General features: G+C 43.2%; 2 protein-coding genes across 2 annotated transcripts; both read right to left on the bottom strand.

Annotated features, from left to right (window-relative positions):
• Positions 1–809: 809 nt before the first annotated feature.
• On the bottom strand, positions 810–6,177 carry LOC114800741 (potassium voltage-gated channel subfamily S member 2). The gene is made up of 3 exons (XM_028998473.1): positions 6,004–6,177; positions 4,037–5,013; positions 810–2,760 (listed from the first exon to the last, which is right to left on the bottom strand). The coding sequence occupies exons 2-3, from the start codon at positions 5,000–5,002 to the stop codon at positions 2,272–2,274; spliced, it is 1,455 nt and encodes a 484-aa protein (XP_028854306.1). The 5' UTR covers positions 5,003–5,013; positions 6,004–6,177; the 3' UTR covers positions 810–2,271.
• A 3,034-nt stretch (positions 6,178–9,211) lies between these two features.
• LOC114801171 (odorant receptor 131-2-like) lies at positions 9,212–9,954 on the bottom strand. Its single transcript, XM_028999174.1, has one exon. The coding sequence runs from the start codon at positions 9,952–9,954 to the stop codon at positions 9,421–9,423; it is 534 nt and encodes a 177-aa protein (XP_028855007.1). The 3' UTR covers positions 9,212–9,420.
• Positions 9,955–15,494: the final 5,540 nt, after the last annotated feature.

Raw genomic sequence — 15,494 nt, 5'->3', positions numbered from 1 at the left:
AGCCATTGCTTCGTTGTCTTGATATCTGTTTTTTAGACTTAATGTCCATCTATTATATCAGTGTAGAAAAAGTGGACAATAATAATGACAAACACTGCATATGATTAGACACAGACTATTATAGATGATTAGCATTCATGCAAAAGAATATGCAGCAATCCGTGTACTGTATGTCAGTTTAATTTAAGGTAAATACAGTTCTAAGATCCAATATCCAGACCCACAGATACTGAATCTGGACCTCGACCATTAACCAGTACCATTGCATAAATGTAGACTAATCATGACAACTAAACAGCTATTCCTTTAAGTTAATTAGATTGCTTTAATTTCATTGTAAAGCTAGTTATTTCAAAGTATGTGAAACTATATAAATGAACGCTTGAATAGCTTTTCTACACAAAGACAAAGTTGTAAGTTCTTTAGTAAGGTTTGGAGTTTTTGATCAGAGTGCCGCAGCTTTGCCTTTTTCTATGAAGGTCACACCCCAAACATTTTCCACTTCTGCTCTCTTTCATGTCCAATATTACATTACCTCATCTGAGAACCTGATCAGGCCATAAAATACAACTCTCTTTGTTCCCATCGAAACTCACAAGATTGATGAAAGGGGTTCAGCCGGAGCTACACCAGGAAAGAAGCTTCTATTACACTAAATGTGCACCCAAACAAGAGAAACCATCCGGAATGCGAGCTTGAAAATTACCGCACTAGCAGTAATTACAAGGAAGACACTCTGGACCAAATGGGTAAATGTGTGTCCAATGAGGAGGCATGGCCTTAGGATGCGAAGTGATGAGTATACACTGTTACTGTTCAAAAGTTTAGGGCCTTTAATGTTCATTTTTCCATGAAAAAAAAAAGTTTCATTAGAAACATATTACAAAAATGAATAAGAAACACTAGAAATAATCAACCCACATTTGAACTTGTCCAGTCAAAATCTGGCCTTTTTAATTGCTTCTTTAATCGGTGCAACTGTTTCCAGTTGTGCTCAGATCATTGCGAACCCTTTTACCTGCATTAATGAATACAGAATTCCACTGAAACTAAACTGATTAAGGTCTAATATCAGAATGAGCAATGTCTGAATTGGAGTTTTGCTGTTCTTTTGTTATTCTAATAGTTAAAACAACAGTTTCTAAACATCCCTATATTTGTGAACAGTAGCGTAGTGCTGATACTTCTGATTTCTTCTATTATTATTATTATTATTATTATTATAACAGCAATGCCAGTAGATAGCTACACAAATATCTCACAACAATATTGCAAAATCATACTTGTGTCCATCATATCAAGGGCCAGTTCTTTTTAATCTTGTTCCCAGTGACTTCCAACATGACCTGCTGGCTAATAGAACCATTTCTGCTGATATTAGACTTTAGACTTTAATTGAATTTTTATCTTTGAATTTTCATCTTTGAATGTAATTTTCATTAGGCTTTAAATTGAGTATCACAGCATTAAATATCTTTGGAATGGATATTAAATCTATGGTGGCCGACAAGCACAAATCAAATAAACATTTCATGAAACAACTTTTAAAAAAATTTATAATCATTAAATCAAAAATTGTACGTAAAGGGTAACCATACATGATGTTTTGTGGGAATGCAGGGTGACAAGATTTGAGCTTGTGAAAAAGAGGACACCTGGGTGGGTGATGCTTAATTGTATGGAATGCAAATGTGCCATATGCAGCAGCAACAGAAAAACGATCCAATAGTGAATAGGCGTGTCGGATGCCATGATGGGCCATGACGTTTAGGTAGCTCAAAAAAACGCAGAAAATTCTAAAAACCCAGCCGGACGTCATTTCCAGGTCTTAAAAAGACGTGATGCACCCTACGCATCTGTTTCTTCCGTATGCTTTTAAAAAAAATAACAATAATTGTGATTGATAGAAGAGTTTTTTTCTTTTAATACGGAAAGGATAGGTACGATAGACAAGTGTTTCGGGGCAGGAGGGTGATACTTAATTCTGCTCAGAATCTTTTAAAAAATCTGAACACTTGCCACAAGAAAAACAAAAGATGGCTGAAAAATCTCATGCTCACTTGGCTTCACCCCGGGAAACTGCATGATACAACATGCAACATGCACTTCCACTCTTTCCTACCTACCTACGAGTCGCTGCTTGTAAATTTCGTTTTTGTGATTGGTAAAAGTGTTTTGCATATGAATGTTAATTAGTTTTACACTTCTCGGCCACTGTATAAAACCACCAGATCACCCAATGCCACGCCCAATGCCACTACTTTGCTGCCCTCAGAGCTGGTAGAGCTCTTTCCTTTTCACCACAGAAGGTGTATGATCAATGTAGCTGTAATTTACCACTCCACCTTCATAATCATTCTCATCATCCTCTAAGCAGTGGCTGTCCCCATCTGACCCCTCATCCACCTCGTGGTGTGGTTCGTTCACCCATTTCTTGTTACTGTTGCGTACAGATTCCTCCAGGGCTTTCTGCTTTCGGTAGAAGTGGGAGAACTTGTTGAAAATGATCGTGATGGGCAGCGCCACCACCAGAGTGCCCCCCAGAATACAGCCAGAGGCGGCCAGCTTGCCCGCCACTGTCACGGGTACCACGTCCCCGTAGCCCACTGTGGTCATACTAACTGTGCCCCACCACCAGCAGGCTGGGATTGTGTCGAGTCCAACATCTTCCTCATATTCAGCTGTGTAGGCCATACCTGAGAACACAGATACACCTACAGCCAGGTAGAGCAGCAGGATGCCCACTTCCCTATAGCTGTGCTGCACAGAGAAAAAAGAGCAGATTAAGAAACCCTGGGCCCTATTTTGCTAATATCCGTGACATAACATTCACAACAATAAGAATATTTGGCTTGGTAGATGCTGTCCTACATCGTTATGTGTGACATATTTCAGAGAAGAAGGTTTAATTTGCCAGAATGTACCACAGCTTTAAATCAAGCCAATGCACACCTTAATCAACATTTTTTAAGTAGGGCTTCCATTTGGAAATGGAAGTAATTACAGTAATTGTGCTACAATAATTGTGAAATACTGTAGCACAGCACACGGTGACACAACGAAATTTCTTCTCTGCTTTAAACCATCACCCTTGGTGAGCAGTGGGCAGCCATGAAAAGCGCCCGGGCAGCAGTGTGTGGGGACGGTGCTCTGCTCAGTTGCACCTCGGCAGGTCGGGATTTAAACCCACAACCATCCGCTTCCTTACCCGCTGGGCAACCACTTTTTTTTGATAGGTTACAGGGATAGCAAGCTGTCCTTTCATGTTGGTATCCACATGTTTATGAAATCCAGAGGATGTGACATTGGGGCAGTGGTGGCCTAGTTTTTAAGGAAGCGGCCCCGTAATCAGATTGCCGGTTCGAATCCCGATCCGCCAAGGTGCCAATGAGGTGCCACTGAGCAAAGCACCGTCCCCACACACTGCTCCCCGGGCGCTTTTCATGGCTGCCCACTGCTTACCAAGGGTGATGGTTAGATACAGAGGAGACATTTCGTTGTGTACCCCGTGTGCTGTGCTGCAGTGTTTCACAATGACAGTCACTTCACTTTCACTTTAGAGAACATGCTCCATGTTCTTTGTCTTATTTAAAGCTAAGAAAGTATGGCCAGCTAGGTTAAATTTTGGACGGAGACATGTTTTGCAGCTTGTTTTCTGATTTCATGTGTAAAAAAATAAAAACAAACAAAAAGTAATAGTAATAAATAGTAAAATTAATAACAAAGCACTCCTTAAACGAACATTATCCTGAAGAATCTGAAATTCAGTTTTTGAGTTGGGGTGGAAATCACAAAGAATAATGCAATATGATAAAATATTGATATGTCACTCTTAATAACAATATCACAATACTGTCAATGATACGACAATTCATCCTGGGACAATTCTTTGTGACATGATCACAATAAGTGTATAATTGAAGCAGAAATTTGTATACATTTTATCATAAAACACTAAAAAAGATAATTGCTGTGTTTACTTTAGAGTTTCTATACTGTTAATTGTCAGTATAATGGGATTATCTGTGTTTCTCACCCGTAGTGTGGCTCCTAGCGACCTGAGACCAGTTGAGTGTCTGGCCAGCTTCAACACCCGGAATATCCTCATGAGACGGAACACCTGCACCACCTTCCCAATGTTTCCCAGCTCGGAATCACTGCCTGCCACCACGTCGAAGAGCAGCGTGATGTAAATTGGCACCACGGAGACGATGTCAATCATGTTGAGAGGGTGCATGAAGAACTTGCGGCGGTTCGGGGCCAGGAGCATGCGCGTCGCCACCTCAAAGGTGAACCAGCAGATGCAGAAGATCTCCAGCGCCTGCATGGTGGGGTCGTCGACAAGCTCACCATTCTCATCTCGGTGCTGGTACTCTGGGATGCTGTTAATGCACATGGTAGCGATGGAGCTGAGCACCACACAGATGGACAGCAGGCTGAAAAGCTTGCTGGGGATGGAGTAGCCTGGATTCTCAAGGGTCAGCCAGAGGCACCGTCTGATGTTGCCACACTTCATGTCCTGGAAGTGCAATATGTCTTTGTTGAGGTCAGAGATCTCGTCCACCGAGGTGTCCACGCTGCTCACGTTGCTCTCCTCATCCCAGCTCTTGCGCCGACTCTCCAACTTGCGGTCATGATAACGGTAGCTGCAGCAGCTGTCCAGGAAGAACTCATTGATGCCCCAGTATTCGATTTCTTGGCAAAAGGAGAAGACACACAGCTCCTCCATGATGTGCAACTTGCCCGTCTGGTAAAAGTGCAGAACGTAGGGGAAGAGGCCGGGGTTGCGGTCGAAGTAGAACTCCTTCTGCTGTACATCGTAGTCATCACAGACCTGCAGGATGGCTTCTTCAGACTCACAAGCCAGCAAGCGGCCCAGGCGGGTGCCCGGGAACTTGCGCAAGGTGCTGGAGCACAAGGTTTGCTTCAGTCCTCCAACATTAATGTGCACCAGTGGATCATCTGGGTCTGTAACCCAGTCGGGGAGACTCTCTTTCACCATGGTGCCCTTCACTAGGACGAAGAACCAAGACATATATCATCATGGAATGAATCAGAATTTCTCATGTTCTTATCTACTGCATGTACAGAATCATTCTGGCTGCAGCCGACAACAATGTGGTGAGAATGCTCTCAAAAGGTGGACAGATTTGGAATAAAAAGAGGTGCGGCATGGCCAGTTTACAATCCGACCTGATCATGTTGCCGTATTTTCTGCTCTGCATTTTCTTTATGTCCCTACAGGGAATCCTGACGTCTGACTTCTAATTTAGTAAAATGTCTTTAGGGATTCTCACTGACTGTCCAACCAGCTGTGGCTGGACAGGGGACAGAATAGTTCATTTTGGGGGTTCAGCATTACACATTTGGCATTTTCTGAGAAGTAAAAATGCATACAGTTGTTTTTTCTGTTTTTAATAAGGTTTTCCACAGTGTAGAGGACTGGAAATCCTTTGGATAAAACAACTGGGATACCGCAGCTCATCTTAAAGTGAGAATAACCTGAGGTTATGCTGTCTAATCTAATGTAGATCGCATCCCGGCCTCTACTGACTCACTGAAAAACAGATTACCGTCCGCGTCCAGCCTTTTAGGGCATCACATTTTCCACCTTCACAGACTATGCCGAAACTCGATCCCATTACAACAAGAACGAGACATCACTAAATACGCCATATACAACCTTATACATGTGGCAGAATGACCTTGCAGCATAGAAGTAGAGAGAAAATCTGCAATCGAGAACCGAAACAGATTTGGGACGTCTTGAATAAAATATGCAGCTAGCTGTAAGCATGGAACACATGTGGCGTGGCTTGGTGGGGCATGGTGTCCTCCTCCAGCATCGCCAGCATCACTTCAACATCAACACACGTGCAAAGTAAAGCTGGTCTCAACATAAGAAATACAGAATTAGCAAAAAGAAAAAACTTAGGAAGACAACCTAAAGCTTTAAGCTGTTATTTAATTAAAAACCAAACAATCCACGATATAGTTACTCACCCTCAGTGCAAAAAGTTTAATGGACTAATAATAATCCTCCATTTTAAAATGGTTTCAACTCATCTTCGATGGGCGAGGCGGAAGTTTTGGTCCTTCTTCAATGATCAGCTCAGGAGCAGGGAGGAGAGAAGAAGATGGGAGAGTTGGATTTTCCAGCGGTTCTGGAGCGGCTCTGGCAGCTTCCGCCGCTGAAAGGGACGGTTAGGGTGCGTCGGAATTTTACCCCCCGTTTCACCGTCCAGCAAGGGATCGGGGGGATTTTCCCAGATTTTTATTCTTTGGTTTATTCTTCTGTTGTTTGGTTCTTGTTTCAATTATGTAAATTCCTCTAACGAAGGACTAACAAACAAGCCCATTAAAACCTAATTTTTCCTGAATCAAGAAAATTTGTTGCACCGCTAACAGTAGGTTTGGGTCAGCTGCCAAGTATTATGACATCCATAATGACATCCTCATGCATGAAAGGCACAGTTAAGAAACAATCACCTGATGTGCGACACAAACACTGTAATTTGGATATTCTAACCAATTTAATTTGATTTCAAACCACAGATAATGGTGAGGTGGATACCTGCTTCAGAGTCTCTTCTCCACATGTCTCAATGCCCCCTGATGGCAGGGTCCAGTAAAATGTAAATAGAGAGGTCTTGGGGTCAATAGGGCGTCAGTGCAGTTTTGTCCCGATGCTCCAAGATGGAAAATCAGTTGCTGCATGGACAGTGGTCAAGGTCAAGGTGCACAGCGCCTATAGATGAGAGAAATCCAAACAATTAACATATATATAACCTGAACCACAGTAGTCTTCTCACAGAACATATAGAACATTGAGATTATAGCACAATATCACTGAGGTAAAAAAGGACAGAGGTTTTGTTGCAGGAAATCGGCTATTCCAGGAATTGACCCGATTCCCCAAAGTACAGCAATGAATATTTGGGTCCTGTGCTCTGTGCAGATCTGAGCATGAGAGGTTTTCAGATGGCAGTACAGCACTCAATGGCCATTCCAGCCAGGTTCAGGGGTGTGTTCTTGTGACAGGTTGCAGAAAACACAACTATTGCACAACAAAGTGAGACATTCACATATGGATAAGTGTAATTCAAAATGTAGAGCAAAACAGAAGAACATGTTATTGAATACTAAGTGTACATAAAGAATATATCTTGGGTCAGAATAGAAAACAGGATGCTTCAAGAAACTATGTATTATGACACTATTTACTGTATGCAGTTGGTGAAAACAGCAAGTCCTGTTGAATTCATTGTAATTGATGATCATGGTTATTCAAACACAAGAAAATAGCAGAAGACAGTAGAGATCGTCCCACCTAAAGCATTTCCAGTCCCTTGCACCTGGGTATGATTCAATATTGAATTGAAAATTACATGCTCTGATTGCATATTGTAATGCCAATTGCCAAATGAATTCCGTTAGAATTTTTGTGCTTATAAACTTCTTCCTTTCCTTCCAGAAAACTAGGCCTAGAACTGGCGACAAATCCTCTGCCCATGAAGGCAGCCTGCAATGTCAGCATGTGGTGCCATCTTGGCTGAGATTGTGTGGTTGCCAGATTTGGATTTGAATTGGCCCAATCTCTTTATATGTCACAGATCATGCTTGACTAGGTGAAGTGCTTGTCCCTTGGCCACTCAAGGATTTACATGCCCCTGCGTCCGTCACCTCCAGGTGACATCGCAAATCCAATGCGTGACCAGAATGGACTATCTAGAACCTAGGATAAATCCCCTGGGCTAAGGGCAAAATATTCATCCAATTTAAGTTGGCCTAACCCTTTTCCAGTGTGTCCTAGGACAACACCCACCCATGCTTTCCTGGGATTCTACCCTGTCCAAGGTCCCAGTAGTGGGCAATTGGTATCGGCTCTCTGCAAAGGTCTGCCACTTCACCATTCCCTCATAAGCCTTGAGGGCAACCAGAGAGGGTGATCATCAGAGATGGCCTTGAATGAGGCCCTGCCTGTCCCAGCTCCATCCAGAGAAGACAAGGGAGGTAGAGATGAAGGCAGGATAAGGAGACCATTTAGGAAAACAGGTAGTCATGGGCCAGAGTCTCAGAAACAAGGTGACATGGGGAGGCGGAGCTCAAATCAATCATGTGACCGATGACTTCTGGGGGTGAAATAATCAATAATTCCAAGTGGTTTTTGATGTGATTAAATTTCAGCCAGAGCATAAAAGCAATATGGCAGAATAAATAACCATATATAATAAAACTGAAAATGCATTTTATTTCATACATACATTATTAACATGCTTTTTACTGCATATAATTTGCTTTCATAAATCAAAAGAAAAACAGTTATTTCTAACATTGATTACCATCGTACATCACTTGAAAAGCATGGACAGTCATATACATGAACACATCAAATGCACACACATCTTTTTTCAGAACAAGGTGCTGCTGCATTTCCTGGACCCACCAGGTGTCACCTGAGTTTAAAAAATAAGAGCTCAAATCCTCAGCATAATGTGCCGAATGGGGGTTTTAGCAGGTGGTGGACCATGAGATATCAGCACAGGCTGAGTGAAATAGAAGTATGTGGGGGGATCGAAGTCTTTATCAAGCACCGGATTTGTGCTTTCAATATGCTTATACAAGCATCAGAGAGGAGCAGCGTGATTTGGTGGTTGGGTTGGCCTTTTTCCCCTGCCACAAAAAATGCACACTCCACTACATTCTATTAGTGTAACTGCTTTTCGTTTGGACTTCTGATGCAACACTTGCACAAATTCAGGATGTTTACAATATTTACAATATTTCAATTTCAATTGAGTGCACAAAAGTATTTGTTTGTGTCTTTTTTATAACTGTAAAAGTAGAGCCATGTCATCTGGCATCACAGCATGAATGTATACAGCTGAGTTGATAATTCATGATTGCACCTTTTTAAGTGAAGCAGTCTTGTACATTTCATCAACATGAACCATTTGCATTTATACAAATTCACAAGTAACAAATGTAAATATATATATATATATTTAGATTATATGTTTAGCTTTATATTCGTGGCCTTAACTTGAACAATGGTTAGTCTACATGAAAAAATCTGACTCATGTGTTTCACGAATTTCTGGTCCCTAAGACTGTAAATGAGTGGGCTAAGAAGTCTTGGAATTATATCTGTAATTAGATATATAAAGAATGTAATCTTTGTGCGATGTACAGGAAAAAGTGGGACTAAAAGAAAATCTAACACTGGAAACAAATAGGACAACATGCAAAGAAGTAACTGCACACCATGTAAAAAAATGGTGTTCTGAGCCTTTTTGGCAGAAGACGCCTCAGTTGTAGCAGCTCTTGCTGTGTAAAACACCCTAAAATAGTATAGATCAGAGTTGCCCAAACAGCTGACATGTACATGACTTGCAACACGATAGTCTTTTCATGATAGTATCATGTGTTAAAAACATTAAGGGTGTAGCAAAAGATTACTGAAGTGAAAAAAGACAAAGGCTGAGTTGCAACAACAATGAGGAGATCAGTCAGCCCAGGGATGAACCCCAGCACCCATATGATACCAATAAGTACATAGGTCCTATTAACTGTGCAGATCTGAGCATGGTGCAGAGGCTTACAAATGGCAATGTACCGTTCAATGGCCATCCCAGCCAGGTTCAAGGGCGTGTTCATATGTGGAGATGAAGCTAATACAATCAGAGTACAACAAACTGAGAAATTAATGTAGGGAAAAGCATACGTCAGAACATACAAACCCACAGAGGAACATATCATAAGCATGTCATTGAACACAAGATGTACATATAGAATATACCTTGGGTCATTGTAGAAATTTCCATGTTTGAAGAATGTCAGCACTATGATGCTGTTTATACTATTAATGATAATGCCAAGGAAGACAATTATGAGGTTTTTTATCAGAGCTTCTTGAAAGTTGTCTCTGTTGGACTGTAGTATTGTTGAGTTCATTGCTTTTCAGCTGTCTGAGTATATGAAAACAGTAACTGCAAATAATTTAAACATATGTTAGCAACAACAACAATAAAAAAACATGAAAAAATACTATACCAATTGATGTTCCTCGGCTCTTACCAGTGTCTGGACCCTTCCTTACCATGACTGGTGAAGACATAATGTCCTGCTTTGCACATTTATATTAGGCTTGAGGCAGAAAGTAAAGTGGGAGGGACCTGGTGACTTTCTAGAGGTGGGAATAAGAGCATAAGACCTTTTTACACCAGATTTTTGTAAAGGAGTCATTTAAGCCTTTGAGTGTGAAATGTATGACAAATTTAATCGAATATAGAAAACGGAAGCCAGAGTATTGTCACCAATAAACATGCAGAATCCATTTATTTTCCAATTCATATTTCACTTAATGAACATCCGATGGTTTTCTACATTTTTAAAAAAGCTGCCACAAATGAAACCTTAAGTGGACTCAAATCCTCAGTATATCAGAAAATGATATGGACACAAATTCCTGGCAATAAAGTTGGGAAGGAACCCTTAGAGAGCCAGAATTTAAATGTGTTTTTATTTGTAATGCCATGCTGGCTGGAAAGGGAGGCACAGATGATCAACAGTGGGACAAATGGGATTTAATAAAAAAACAAAAAAAAACTATACAAATAGAAATAACAGTATGTGGGCTTAAGAACTCAAAAGCAGAAACATGGCAGGACCTTGAACTTTAGGCAATGCAAGACATGCAACACTGTCCTGATCAGTCGACCTGAAAAACCCTTGAATAGTGACATCACATAGTGAAAAAGCCATATTAGGGCCAATGGGAATGTTCCTTTAAGAGGTCAAAGGACCTTGCAAGCCCTTTCCTGGCATGTCCCAAATGGAGGTGAGAGTACCTTGCAGACCCTGTTCCTGAGAGTACCTGTGAGGCAGGAATGTACACATCCTGCCTTCACTTTTGCTTCTACCAAAAGAGGCCAAACAAACACCAGTTGTAGAGACAAAAAAGGTCCAGGTTTATTTACAGTGTGCAAAGTTCTCAAAAATTCAGACAAAAAAACGGCTATCATAGGCATCAATATATATACCACCCAAAACAGTGCCACCCAAAACAGTCCATTTACAACATGCACCACATAGTCAAAAAGTGTACATACTGAAGTACAGTGAAGACTCGTCACTAGGGTGACGAGACAGGAAGTCCGCAGCTGGGTTTTGCTTCCCCGCCCTGTATATATACCACCTGGTCACATGTGCAATGGAGTCATCTTCCCCAACCACTGTAAAGCTCTGTGGTCAGTCTCTAGTGTGAACTCTCACCCTAACAGTCCAAAGCCCACTTTTCTGCCAGGCACTCTAGCTCCACCACTGAGTACCTGGTCTCATGTGAAAAGAGCTTGCCACAGGCCACAGGCCTCTGCTCATCCCCTTCTCCCAGACATAGCAGAAAGTCTGGGTTCTGCAACACTGGTCCACAGATTAAAGCCCCTTTATAGTCCTTGAATGTCTGTTCCTGTACCTCACCCCACTGAATCTGGCCGGTATCAGACTCACATGTCAGGGCTATAAGAGGTGCGGCTCGGGAGGCAAAGTTGGAAATGAAATGTCTGTACCAACTCACAAGCCCCAGAAAGGATCACACCATCTTCTTGGTCTGTGGCTTTGGACAGTCCCGGAGGGCATCCACTTTGTTCCTTTGACAGATCACCCGACTCCCCAATTCATGCCCCAAGAAACGTACCTTCCTCTGAGCAAGAGCACACTTTTAGGTTGAACAGTGAGCCCATACTGATGCAGACACCGCAGCCCCCGTGCAGCACTGTATATAACTACGTTGTTGCAGGCCAAACAGCTTCACTGTTAAGTGAAATAAACCCTAGGGGGTCCGGAAAGCAGTATAAGGCCTTGCTCCTTTTGCTATAGGCACATGGCAGTACCCCTTGCAAAGATCCAGGGAGGTGATGTACTGTGCCCTACCCAGCCGCTCTATGAGGTCCTCCAGTCTTGGCATGGGATAGGCATCAAACTGTGACATCAATGAGCGACCAATGCAGCTTGACGAATGCAGCCCTAAATGGAAAGAACTGCTCTGATGAATCATCCTCCTCCACCTACTGCACCACTGACTCACCTGGTTAGCTGACGACACCCGGTAAGGCCCCTGACACCTGGCCAAAAGCTTGTTGTCCTATGTAGGCAAGAACAGAAGAACTTTCTGGCCTGGTTGGAGAGTCCATTGCCTGGCTCGTACCACTGGGCCTGTGAATGGGTCCGCCAGCTCCTCCATCTTGTCCTGTATTTTCAAGACACTGCTATTCCCTGTTGGACGAAACTGTTACCAGGCTTCTTTCAGCAGTTCAAAGTTCAAAGGGAGAACATCCAGTGGAGGCCTGAGGCACCTCCCAATAAGCAAACAGAAGGTAGGGTAACCACATGTCCCAGTAATTTTCATTGGCTGCAACAAACTTTCGCAGCAAGTGAGCAACTCATGCGTTAGGCCAACACATGAAAATAAGCGATAGCACTGACTGTAATCTTTCAGGACCACCAGCTGCTCTGCACTCCATCCTTCTGGTTGATGTTAAAGTAGACCTTCCTTAATAAAATAGTATTTCCCAATTAAAGCTTTAGCTGCTCCCGTTGGCACCCCCTCAAGTTCTACCACATTATTAAATGCCCCTCTCAAGGTGTCTTCCTCCCTCTGCGGGCTGCTATAATTACTGGGAAGCTCCCACATTCTAACCCTTGCTTCCTCTAGGCCCACCTCACATTCTGACATTTTCTGCATTGTCCCCAAAAACTTCTCCCTCCACCTCTGCCTGTGGGTCTTTAACATTTTTGGTGGCTTAGGTGAGTTTATTTCTGCCTCACTATATGGCATCACAGCCAAGATTTACATTTACATTTACAGCATTTATCCCTTATCCAGAGCAACTTACAATCAGTAGTTACAGGGACAGTCCCCCTGGAGCAACTAAATGGTAGTAAGTGGGATTTGAACCAGGGACTTCAGGTTCATAGGTGAGTGTGTTACCCACTAGGCTACTATCACCCTATATATGCTGACTTGCAGCATACCAGTCAGTATGTACCAACACATGGATGGTTATGTCTTTAACCGACTGCTCAGGGATTTTCTTCATCTTAGCATAGGCTTGGATCACCACCATGCTAATGGGCAAAGAGACCTGCAACAACTCTAGAAGTATAAACACATCCTAGCCCAATACCACTGGATGGCTTAATCTCTTCACTACCCCCACCGTTTACCTGAAATCCCCATTCACACAGCAAACCCTCAGCTGCCCTTTTCCCAATACCTGATGGGTTTCTTACTACTTCAGGCTAATAAAGACTGTGTACTACCCTTGTCATGGCGTGCTATTTTTGAGTTGACAGCACATGGCCTCAGAGGCCCTGTCCTGGTGTGTTTCCTTCAGGTCAGAGGACCTCGGAGGCCATGTGCTTTCAAGAGGTCTAAGGACATCATAGAACAACTCCTGGCATAACTCGTATGGATGTCAGTGGACCTCACAGGCCCTCTACCTGCGAGTCCTGTCAGGAGTTTTGAAAACCTCAGAGGTTTTCTCAGAAACTCTTGTGTGCCTTCAGGAGGTCAGAGGACCTCACAGGCCATGTCCCTATGTATCCCTTTGGGAGCTCCAAAGACCTGCAAGCCCTGTCCCAGTGTGTCCCTTCAGGATGTCTGAAAACCTCAGAGGCCCTCTCATGCTCGGAAACACTCACTGTCTCTGTGTGTGCTGTCAGGAGATCCAAAGACCTCTCAGGCCTTGACATGTCCCATCTGGAGGTCTATGGGCCACACAGGCCTTGTTATTTCATGTGCCGTCAGGAGGTCCAAGGACTTCCCAAGCCCTGTCTTGGCATGTCCCATCAGGAGGTCAGAGGACACAATCCCTGTATGTCCCTTAAGAGATCCTCAGACATGTCCAGACATTTTGCTTCAGCAGGTCCAATGGCTTTGCTTGCCCTGTCCTTTGGTGCTCTGAGGACCTTGCAAGCCCTGTCCTTGTCTGTTTCTTTAAGATGTCTGAGGACCTCACAAATCCTGTCTTGGATTTTCCCTCATAAGGTCTGAGGACCTTGCATCAGAAGGTCCTCCCATCAGGAGGTTCAAAGACCTTGACATGTCCCATCAGGAGGTCCAAGAACCTCACAGGCCCTATTGTTACGTGAGCCATCCTGGTTTTGGGCTGGCACAGGGGTCCATGGCCAAGGTCTGTTCCCTTTGCAGGGACACCACCTGCTGGACAAGATTAAGTGGTCAGGGGAAGACATACAGACACCCATGCCACAAAGACGCACAAAGTGGGACCTCCTGCTCTGGTTCTAGCCTCTCAGCTGTAAACACTGGAGGCAGGGTAAGGAGAAGAGGAGTGCTTCCTCTGTCAACCTCGCTGAACCTAGTATGCAGTGACGGTGTTTGGGGGTTGGTCTTCAGTGGAATCATTACATCATTGCAGGCTACACGACCAGTTTCTTTCCTCTTGTTTCTTTCTTAAATCCTTGAGTACTGTGTCTACAATCAGCTATCACTTCATCTGTCACAGAACAACATCCTGGATCACAAAATTGGTTCTTCACACCACTGCTTCTCCCACATCTTAACATATCTTTGTTTGAATTCCATGCAGTCTCGGTTTCTTCTCCTGTGAACATGCTTCTCATTGTCATATATCGCCCTCCAGGGTCACTTGGGAACTTTATATATAAATTTGAGACTCTGCTCTCATTAGACACCCCCTAACTCTCCTTGGTGACTTCAACCTTCCACTAGCCAAACTCCAATCATCTTGCCTTCTTCCCCTTCTCCACTCTTTTCCCTTGACAAACAGCAACATCTCTCCCACACACAAAGGAGAGAATGTCCTGGACCTGGTTTTCAGTCATTCTTCTCCGACCTTTCTTCCACTCCACTTCACATCTCTGACCACCACTTCCTGACCTTCACACTCACTCTAACTACAGGATCCACAACGCTCCCCCACCCATCCTTCATTTGACACAACCTTCACACTGTCTCACCTTCATCTGTATCTTCCTACATTCTTTCACATCTCCCAACCTCTGACTCAATCTTCTCTGTACTACTAGAGACAGCCACTAACTCTTTCCTCAACTCACTTTCCCTTTCTATGGATCTCCTCTGTCCTCTATCTTCTAAACCCAAAAGGACTTCTCCCCCTGCGCCCTGGCTCTCCGACACATTGGACAGAAATCAAAGAGTTCTTCGAACATTGGAGAGAGAATACAAGAAATCACAGCTTGGCTCAGACCTACTGTATTACCAGAATCACAAATTTTACACTAACCTTTCTACAAGGCAAAACTGGAAGCCTCTGTCCACAACCCTCAAAAACTTCACAACATTTTCTTATCTCAACTCAACCCTCCAACTCCCCCTGCCCCATCTTCCCTAACTGCTGATGGTTTTGCCATCTTCTTCACAGGAAAGATTGAAAAAATCTGACATTCTCCACCACAAATCCTACTGAAGATTCTACAACTGCTCTAAATCA

This window comes from Denticeps clupeoides, chromosome 12, assembly GCF_900700375.1.
Source record: "Denticeps clupeoides chromosome 12, fDenClu1.1, whole genome shotgun sequence".
In the NCBI taxonomy this organism is placed as follows: Eukaryota; Metazoa; Chordata; class Actinopteri; order Clupeiformes; family Denticipitidae; genus Denticeps; species Denticeps clupeoides.
This window is presented reverse-complemented; position numbering and strand designations above follow the sequence as displayed.

What these genes read in the sequence shown, in the direction of transcription:
- LOC114800741 (XM_028998473.1), bottom strand. Translation starts at nt 5,002, where the DNA reads ATGGTGAAAGAGAGTCTCCCCGACTGGGTTACAGACCCAGATGATCCA. An exon ending in CGCTAGGAGCCACACTACGG is followed by an intron (nt 2,761 to 4,036) that starts GTGAGAAACACA and finishes TTCTCTGTGCAG; the next exon opens with CACAGCTATAGGGAAGTGGG.
- LOC114801171 (XM_028999174.1), bottom strand. Translation starts at nt 9,954, where the DNA reads ATGAACTCAACAATACTACAGTCCAACAGAGACAACTTTCAAGAAGCT.